The sequence below is a fragment of the Myotis nattereri genome (genome assembly GCF_964212035.1).
Source record: "Myotis nattereri genome assembly, chromosome: 7".
In the NCBI taxonomy this organism is placed as follows: domain Eukaryota; kingdom Metazoa; phylum Chordata; class Mammalia; order Chiroptera; family Vespertilionidae; genus Myotis; species Myotis nattereri.
Window position 1 is genome coordinate 45,687,672 of NC_138082.1, and position 9,829 is coordinate 45,697,500.

Below are 9,829 nucleotides of genomic sequence, written 5' to 3' on the forward strand. Positions count from 1 at the left end.
GTGCCCCAGACCTGAGTTCCAGTCCTGTCTCTGTCCTTAAAGCAAGTGATTTGGTCTCGCTAAGCCTTGGCTGCCTCGATATGAATAATTTTGTACCCACCACATAGGACCCAGGGGTCAGTGAGATAAGGAAGGCAAAGGGCTTGACAGAACTCCTGGTGCTCAGCAAACTCTCAATAACTAAATGCTACCCATTATTATTCATTTATGGCAATATATCTGCTTTTACCACTTGACTGTAAGCTACTGGAGGACAGAATTTAGCAGCACCTGGCACAGTGCCTGGCACAGTGGGTGGGAGGGAAGTGGCTGATTGAGACCCTCAAGTTCATGGGGGAGATGATGGAGAGAGAGGTAGAGCAAGGGACCCATAAAGACGGTAAATCTGAGACAGTCTTTGAGCTGAAGGCAAAGGAGACGTGAGGGTGTGGCTGGGCGATGCCAGGGCAGCAGAGGGCAGAGCCTTGAGGGTCATCCACTCTCTTTACAGCTTATTCCTGCTGTGTCAACATGAGAGCAGGACCGGTGTGGTCCTGGAAAGGTGGAAATGGGAGTCTCCCATACAACAACCCCCCCCCCCTTCCCGCCCTCTCCCAGTGCCTTAGAAGGAACCCACAGAGATTCAGAACATGCAGGTTCCCAGAGCTACTATGTCGAGGCAGGAAAGAATGCCTCTCAGAGCAGGAAGATGACATTTTCTGGATTTCAGCTGGCCTGCACTTTAGGCTGTTAATGGAGGTTCACACAGATAATAAAATCCAACAGATTTACATCGCGAAAAAGTCTGGAGGACATGCTCGGGTGAGAACAAAGGAGCACCGAGAAGGCGAGAGGATTGCTAATGGATCTTTTAGATTTCATTTTCTGGTAGTTTCTATATTTGGTCAAAGCAACTTCCACTGTGGGGACGTAAGACTTGGAATTGGGAGCCCAGACTCCAAAAGGCAATCTGACTCAATATCTATTCTAGAGCTTAATTTTGTTTCTGGGGCCCCCAGAGCAGCAGGCTGCGTGCAGCGCTGAGGCAGTGTGGTCCTGTGGTGGTAAGCAAGCCCCACCTCCCAACGCCTTTCTAAGCAGCTCACCCTTCTCCGTGAGCCAGAAGGAAGGCTGGGAACGAAATCCAGGCAGATTTGAAGGCGGATTACCTTCCTCATTATTCCGCGGAGGCTGAGCTGTGTGGCTGCTGTAGTTTTAATTACACATTTGCTTTTTCTGGGGAAGACGACCAAAGATCCTATTTTTCAAAGTATCAACTTGTTTTCCATTAGACAGTTGTTGTAACAAGTTCTTTCAGCTACACGTTATGTCTTTAGGAAGGGGGTGCTTCAGATGGCGCGCACTAGCACAATTTTGTGGCTTTTAATTACTGTTTTGTTCTTTTGTGGGGTTTCAGAGACTGGCGCCTCGGCGCGATTAGACCGTCTCCTGGGCCCGCCGCAAGCATGCACAGCCCAGAAGGTGGCGCCACAAGGCAGGTAGTGCCAAAGGAACCGCGGGCTTGGGAGTCCAGTGAAGGCTGGCGTCCCCCAACTTCGGACCACCATTCCCAGCCACCCGGAAATAGAGAGAGAGAGCAAGTCGCCACTTCCGACTTAAAAGAAGAAATTTCAACCATAGGGTGGAACAGTGCAAAACTGTAAAGTAGGGTTACATGCATGAGAGAAAACTTTTCTATTTGTTTCTGTAAGTTTACCAAAACTTGCAGTATGGAGATGACTCTCTCACCTAAGTATCATTCCATTTCCTCTTTAGTAAAAACACAGAATTTAGAGTAAACATTCACTTTGAAGACCATCTGGTCAGTCTAGCTTTCCAACCCAGAGAGGAAATCCCCATGATGGCTTTTCGGGCGTCCAACAACACACTCGCCACGTGTCAGTAAAGTACGAGGGAGAATGATGTCAAATAGTACATCAATAGCAATAACACCTTTGAATTTATATAGCTTTTCTCTCAAGCAACAAGGACTATCGTTTAAATACCATCTAATTAATTGTCCTAATATCCCTGCGGGTTGGTTAGGAAGCAGGTATTATTATACAGTACGTGGTTTATGGATAATTTAAATCAACTGACTACGTCGAGTGCAGAGTGGCTGACACGAAAAGGAAGTGCCAGGCACTTCGAGGAAAAGCGGTGCTAGAACTGGCCTGGCTCTGGGCACCGCTTTCTTTGGATCAATGTTCGAAAGCCGACCTCACTGGAATTGGTTGGTACTTGTACGCAGAAGGGGAAATGCCAGTCTCCGTCTTCACGCCCTCTGTCCTCCAGCCGCCGGCCACGCTCACGCCCCGCCCCGCTCCCAGCCCTCGCCGCGCTGCTCCCATTCAGCAGCCGCCGGTCTGCACCCGCGACCACAGCAGCCGCCGCGCCGGCCCTGTGACACCCGCCCCCGCCCGCCTGGCGATCCTGGGCGCCGGTGGCCCCGCGGGCTGGCGCTTCTGATTGGCTGTTGCTAGGTGACGTTGCCTGGGTTCACGTGACAAGTGTTAAATGCCCACCCTGCAGGAGCCCGCCCCGCAGACAATCGTAAAGCCGCAGCGGGCTGCTCACCTGCTCCCGCCTCCCGGAGCCCCGGCCCAGCCCCGCCACCCCCGACCCCCCTCCACTGCCGGCCCCGCCCGAGCCGACGTCGGGCAAGAAGCCGAACGGGCCGAGAGGCCGAGAGAGGATGAGGCCGACGGCGGCTGTCCCGAGCTGTGCACGGTGATCGCCTCCCCCGGAGGAGGAGTTGCCTAGGCTAGACCATTGCCACATTTCTTGTTTTCCTTCCCACCCACCCACCCCGTTATTACATTGGCTGCCGGAGGGGACCGGGAGAGACGGAGGAGGCGCCTCGCTTCCCCCCTCGCGCCCGCCACCCCTGCTCTTCCCCGTCCCGGGCCAGGATGACTGGAGTCTTTGACAGTTTGGTGGCTGATATGCACTCGACCCAGATCACGGCCTCCAGCACGTTCCACCAGCCCCAGCAGCCCCCGAGCGGAGGCGGCGCGGGCCCCGGCAGCAGCCTCCACAAGCCCCAGGAGTCGCCGACCCTCCCGGTGTCCACGGCTACCGACAGCAGCTACTACACCAACCAGCAGCACCCGGCGGGCGGCGGCGGCGGCGGGGGCTCGCCCTACCCGAACATGGGTTCCTACCAGTACCACGCCAGCGGCCTCAGCAACGTCCCTTATTCCACCAAGAGTGGCTACGACCTGGGATACACCGCCTACACCTCTTACGCGCCCTATGGGACAAGTTCGTCCCCGGCCAACAACGAACCTGGTGAGCATAACGCTGGCGTCAAGGGTGCCAAGTCGGCCTAGCTACTGCCATGGGTGGGATAAAAATATTTGGGGCGGGGATCTCTCCGGAGCCGGGCCTCTCACACTACCTGCTCCCGGCCCGCCCCGCGCCCTCACCATTCTCAACCTCCAATCTGCCGAGGGTCCCTGGGTACGTCCCTCGGTGCTCAGCGGGTCCTACCGGGTGGCCTGGGGGAGGGGGGGGCGTGGTGCATGCCTCCTGGTAACCTCATTTCCTCGCCACCTGCTTCTTTCTCTCCCGTATGCGCTTGTCTTCCCCTTCGCTGGTGGGCCCAGCTCCAGGGTTTGAGGGCGGCAGGGGTCCGCGCATTGCGAAGTTGCGCCTGAGTGTCCCCCTCCCGGCTCCGGCCAAGTCCCACGCCGGGCCTTGCTGCGGGCGGGAACTCTTGGGCTCCCGGGTTGCGCGATTCTCAGGAATCCGGATCGTTGCAGAGAAAGAGGACCTCGAGCCTGAAATTCGGATCGTGAACGGGAAGCCAAAGAAAGTCCGGAAACCCCGCACCATCTACTCCAGCTTCCAGCTGGCGGCTCTTCAGCGGCGTTTCCAAAAGACTCAGTACCTGGCGCTGCCCGAGCGAGCTGAGCTGGCCGCGTCCCTGGGCCTCACCCAGACCCAGGTGAGCGCTCGCCGCTGGGCGTGGGGGCAGGAAGAGGGACGGGGGGGAGGGGGGGTCTGTCCGGGGTGGCTGGGAAGAAGACAGATTCAAAACAAAATTTCTTTAAATATATTTTTAAAATAATTTAAAGGATTTCGAGGCCCACTTCTTGAGCGGCCTAAACTTCTGCACTCGAAGCTGAGTCCCGGTGCTCCGTAGTCTTACTCCGCACTACCGATTAAGCGGGTAAATTTATCGGCCCCCCTGACCCCCTCCCGCTGTCACAGCAGCACCGCGCACACCAGCTGTCCGGGCTTGTGGCGATGGCTAACCAGAGGGGCAGGGGCCATCGCCGCCTCCCTGCCCAGGTGCTCGGTGCCCACCTCTCGCTGTTGGGCTTTCTACGCTTCCTCCCTCCCCTGCCCGGTGCCGGGTTTCCTCCACTAATGCTCCGGTCCCTTCTCCACAAAGGTCAAAATCTGGTTCCAGAACCGCCGGTCCAAGTTCAAGAAGATGTGGAAAAGCGGTGAGATCCCCTCGGAGCAGCACCCTGGGGCCAGCGCCTCGCCGCCGTGTGCTTCGCCGCCGGTCTCGGCGCCGGCCTCCTGGGACTTCGGCGCGCCGCAGCGGATCGGGGGCGGCGGCGGCCCGGGCAGCGGCGGGAGCGGCGCGGGCAGCTCGGGCTCCAGCCCCAGCAGCGCGGCCTCGGCTTTCCTGGGCAGCTACCCGTGGTACCCCCAGGCCTCGGGCTCGGCCTCCCATCTGCAGGCCGCGGCGCCGCTGCTGCACCCCACCCAGACCCCGCAGCCACACCACCACCACCACCACCACCACCACCACCACCACCCAGGCGGCGGGGGCGCCCCGGTGAGCGCCGGGACGATTTTCTAACCCCGGGAGACTGCGCCAGAGACAGAGCAGAGACCCGTTATCCTCAGTGCTCGCCCCCAAGCCAGAGGGGGGTCTCTCCCGCCGGCTCGCCGATGCCACCCCTGCCGGGGGTGGTGGCCCGGGATGGCCTGCCCCGAGCCCTGCTCCCTTGTGCGGCCACTGAGCCACCGGGAATTGGAAGGCTCCTCTCGGAGGTCCCGGGTAGCTGCGTGGGGAAGGCCGCGGGCCACGGCCGCCCTGCCGACCCGAGCCCCGCCTCAGACCGGCCTCTGCTCTCCTCCCCTCCCTGCGAGGCTGTCCGGCGCCGTCCTCGCCGCGGGCAGCGCGCTGGGTCCGGGAAAGGACTCCTCCCCCGCCCGCCAGGCCTCCGGGCGCTCTGAAGCTCCTTTCTCCTCGCCGGCCCCCGGGCTCCGCGCAGTCCGCCCGGGTTGTGACCCCGGCGTCCTGCCCGCCCGCCCCCACACAGCCTTGTGACCGGCCGCCCGCCCGTCCGCCGCTTTTTCTGCTCTGCCGTTCCCAGCCCGCGGAGCTCTCTCCCAGCCGCGAACTCTCCCCTGAGCTCTCTCCTCATCCATCACCAGTGGAGTTTTTATTTTTATTTTTTAAAAGTTTAGGTGCCTTTGCGGATGACCTCATTTTGATGTTGGGGGGAAAAATGATTTTTTAATATGTGGACACTGCAAAAAAAATGTGTTTAAATTATCTTTTTTAAAACCTATTCAGGGTTATTAGCCGGGACTTCGACATAGAGTTTGTAAATAAAGGTGTCCGTGCAGGTTTCCCCACTGATGTATTTGTATAAAATACTCATCTTTTCAGACTGTTTTGTAAACCCTCACTTGTGAACTCTCCGGTTTAGCAGTGACCTCAGCAACCCCTCCGTTTTATTTGTCCCTTAAAAATGTTCTCAGTTAAGCTAAGCTACTGATCTGGATTTGTTATATCTTATCCTGAAGTCTTTGTTCTTGAAATGAAAGGTATTTGGGGGTTATTTATTATGAAAACAACATGCTCTTCATGTTGACTTTACACTATGAATATATTATTTAAATAAATTATTGTTTTCATTGGATGTGTGCGTTTTCACCTTGGTGGCACGCACGGCCTGGAGCCTCCAGCCCCTTCCCAGGCGGGGATCCTGGCCAACCAAGGGTGACATGTACATCTTCCTGCGGCTGTGGGAGCAGCGAGTTGCGGTGAGGCCAGGACAGGCTCGCTCCTCAGGCCCCGTGGAATGTTCGCGCTCTGCCCCCATCCGCGTCTGGACGCGGGGTTCGTCTGCTGGAGGCGCAGTGAGTCACTCAGCGCCCGGCGGCTCCCGTCTCCGCCCTTTCTGCCCCGCCGGCGCCGGCGCCCTGCGCCTGGGAGGTCTCCGCCGCCTCCGCGTCCAAGGTGCTGGCCCAGCGGGGCATCCGAGCCCCCGCGGGGAACCTGCAGCCGGAGCCCCAGCGCAGTGGAAGCCGGGGGTCAAACCCCTACATGGGCCCCTCCCCTGTTTGCCCCGCAGCCCTTCTGGGGTTGGCTGAGTGCAGAACTCAGTGAGTCACCCAGGCCCTCGGGAGACGCGGTTGGCTTGCTCTGGAATGCAGGGCGACCTCAGGCACAGGGCTTCCCCAGCGCACATCCATCCCGCACCGTAACCTCCCAGACACATGGATACTGCCACGCGCTCTCAGGCACACAGTCACACTGAACCATACCCCGCGACACAGATGCACACACAGTGATATACACGCTCACTATGCACACTCGTGCACACAGGCACACTCACGTGGAGACGGATGCTCAGTGCGTAGGCAGTGGCCTCTTCCCACCTCACATTCCCTGAGGAGAAAGGTTCGCACATCATTCAGCTCTGCTCTCCACCTTGGGTCCCACCCAACTAGCTTCCAGCTTTGGAAGTGACCCTACTTTCTGGCATTCTCTGCAAAAGCCAGGGGTAGGTGAGTAACGCAGGCCTGAACTTAAAGTTCCTTTTTCTTGGAAGCCCTGGGGCCTGCCGTTGGAAGCTTCCTGGCTTCACTCACGAGCTGTGTGACTTTGGGCTACCCGCCTCACCTCTGTGTTGTGGGGTGCATACCTCTAAGATAGGAGAAATAAAAACAGCTGTCTCAGAGTCGTGAGCATTTAATGAGGCCATGATGTAACACAGTGCCTGGCACATAGTAAGCACTCAATACATTTTTGCTATGAGTAGTTATAATGCTTGAGCCCAGTGCCCCCAAACAAGAGGGCTTTACGTTTGCTTGCAATTAGGAGGCCCAGAGTTAGCCAGAGGCCTTTCCAACGTCCTCTTGTGTGGAGGAGCAGCACGCTAAGGCTGGGAGACCTCCTGAGCTTTCAGACATGAAAGGCTTAACCTTGGGCATCCTTTCCACCGGGGCTGGATTCTCCTGGAGAGGAGGTTGGCAAGCCAGACAACCCTGCTTGCCGGTCCCAGGCCTCCTCTTCTCTAGAATGGCGACTCCGTTCATCCTTGTTGTGTGTCTTAACTCACCTCTGCCAAAAAGACAGACATCAGACAGGAGTGAGTGTCTCTAGGCTCAGTGGCATCATCCGGAGCGGAATTCCAATTTTTCTGGCCAGATTGTTTTGGGGCCTGCACCGAGCCTGCTTTACAACCGAGTGTGGTGCAGGGAGTTGGGGCTCTGCAGAAGGCAGTTAGGTTACACAACCCTGCGTCCGCTTGCATTCCTGCGTGTTTTCCCAGGCTGAGGAGGTCTGGGCTGAATCCCATTGACCCCGCGATTCTGGCTTCCCTAAGCAGCCGCTGCCTCGCAGACCCCATCCCAGCCCTCCCTCCCCCCAGCTCCAAATTCCGTGGTTTTCTTTGAGTGCCAATAGCTGGTGCCAGGCTTCACCCTGCGGTTTACTGTGCCCTCCCCTCCTTTGCGCGCACTCCCCTCCCCACCCCCCCCTGAAACCAGCAAGGAGAAACGGGGCCGTAAATTGGCTGGTGTAGAGGATCTGCAGCAGACAAGATGATTAAGAGGCCTACGCCGGAGCGCCCGGGGCAGGGAATGTCAGCCCAAGTTGGAATCACGCAACAGGCCTTGGCATGAGCGAGCCTGGGAGCCGGCAGGGCGGGCGGCCCCAGCTCCGGGGTGGGCCGAGGCCCCACAGACTTGCCGGAGTCACCAAACCTGGCACCCGGCGGCAGAGGGGTCGGGTAGGGCCACGGCGCGCCTTTCCCTGGGAAGCCCGCTGGAAGCAGAGGGCAGAAGGGTGCAGGGGCCAGAGGAAGGGGGCGTTTCCGCAGACAAGGAGAAGGCAAAGAGAGGGGGAAGCGAGGATGCGCCTCAGATCTAGAAGTGAGCAGACGGGAGGGGTGAGGGGCGGGTGAGCGAGGGGAGAAACAGAGCTGGGCTGGGGAGGCGGGGGTCGGCACCAGCCCTGCCGGGGGCGAAGCGCTGGCAAGCCTTTCTCACAGCCTCGCGGCCCGCTGGGAGACTCGGAGCCCTGTGATCAGCCCGCCGCCAGCAGACTAGCTCTCCCCGCCCCCCGCCCCCCTGCGCCCGACTGCGCTCCCCAAAGCGCGAGTGAAAAATGGACAAGGGAAGCAGCGATCTCGTCTCCCTGCACTGGGAACCCAGCCGCGCTGGGAACACACATAAATCTTCATTGCATTCCCCTCCCATTCGCTCGTGTGAAATATCAGGCCCGATTCTGAATATGACAAGCGCTGGGAAGCCCGGGGCGGGAAGCGGAAGAGTCAGGGGTGTCCGACCCGCTCCGCTCCACCTCGTGGCGGGGTTGCTCCAAACTCCTGTGGGGCGCTGAGTCCCAATTTCCGAGGCTGGCTGCCGGAACGCACCCGCCACCCCTCCGATTCCCGCCCCCCCCCACCTCACCACCACCCACACCCCCAGCGTGCGCGCCCCCGCCCGCCCCCACCCCCAGTCCTACGTACTCCCCAGAGCGTGGACACACACCCCTCCCGCTGCGCCGAATTCCTGAGGCTGGCGGGCAGGGGAGTGCAGAGAAGAAAGGGGGCGAATCCTGGGCCTAATCAGAGCGGCTGCAATGTGGGACCGTTTAGGAAGTTTCCTCTCAGCCTCCTTTCAGGATTACTTGTGAAAATTGTGAATATCCGTCCTGTGTAAGGATTTCCGAGACTGGTGGGGCGAGTTTGGGAGACGTATCAAGTTTGATGGGGGCAGAGGGAGCCCCATCAGACGGCAGCTTTGTTTACAAACAGTTGTGTAGTGGAAGGGGGAGGAGGAAAAGGGATACAGTGAGGAGTGTTGGGAGTGGATGAATAGTCCCCTCCACTGTTAGAACCCCCCCTCCCCCCCGCGAAGGGGGACGGGGAGCAGAAGCCCCTTTGCCTTAAAAAAAAAAAAAAGTCACCCTACTGACTGTAAAACCCAGGAGCACATCCCGCACTCCGACACCGCCTCCTGCCTCCTTCTACCCCGTCCGAGTCCAGAGCACTCGCTCCAAGGACACCAGCCCGCTCCTTTCCCGCCCAGGAACAACGACCACCAGTGCCTTAAGTCTGTTGTAAGGTCAGAAACCTCTGAGAATTAAGCTCTCTCTTCCTCCCAAAACACCGGTCCCTTTGCACTTCACTTTGGGGTCCCAGGTCCGGCAAGCGGGTGGGTGGGGCGCGCCCCTGGCCCCGTCAGACTGGGCTCTGCGGAGACTGCCGGGTTCTGGCGGGGTCAAGCCACCCACAACAGCCCCAGGAAAGCCTCCCCCGGGTCAGATCCTCCCTCCCTACCTGGGATCTGACCCGCCAGCGTTACCCGCTGCCCCGCCCCTTCCCCTAAATACAAACCGGCGCGGGGGAGGGGAGATGCGGAGGCCCCGCGCCCCTCGCAGGCCTCCCTGGCGGGAGCTCCCCTCCCGGGTACTGGTTTGTCAGTGATTGCCACATTACAAGATGTTACATTCCTCCCTGGGGCCCGGGGCCGGGCGGGGCGAGGGAGACACTATGTTTCAAGAAAAGAAAGCGCAGGCGGGTCTTGCAGGAGCAGTTCCTGGGCGCCTTCACGAGAGAACGCAGGCACAGTCTCTACACAGACGTTT

The 9,829-nt window shown here is 59.1% G+C and overlaps 1 protein-coding gene across 1 annotated transcript; it reads left to right on the forward strand.

The window, feature by feature from the left end:
* Positions 1-2,891: 2,891 nt before the first annotated feature.
* Positions 2,892-5,870, forward strand: DLX2 (distal-less homeobox 2; the record flags this gene model as incomplete). Its single annotated transcript, XM_081096340.1, has 3 exons — positions 2,892-3,270; positions 3,744-3,928; positions 4,379-5,870. 3 exons carry the CDS (start codon positions 2,892-2,894, stop codon positions 4,796-4,798), a joined length of 984 nt encoding a protein of 327 aa, XP_080952466.1. The 3' UTR covers positions 4,799-5,870.
* Positions 5,871-9,829: the final 3,959 nt, after the last annotated feature.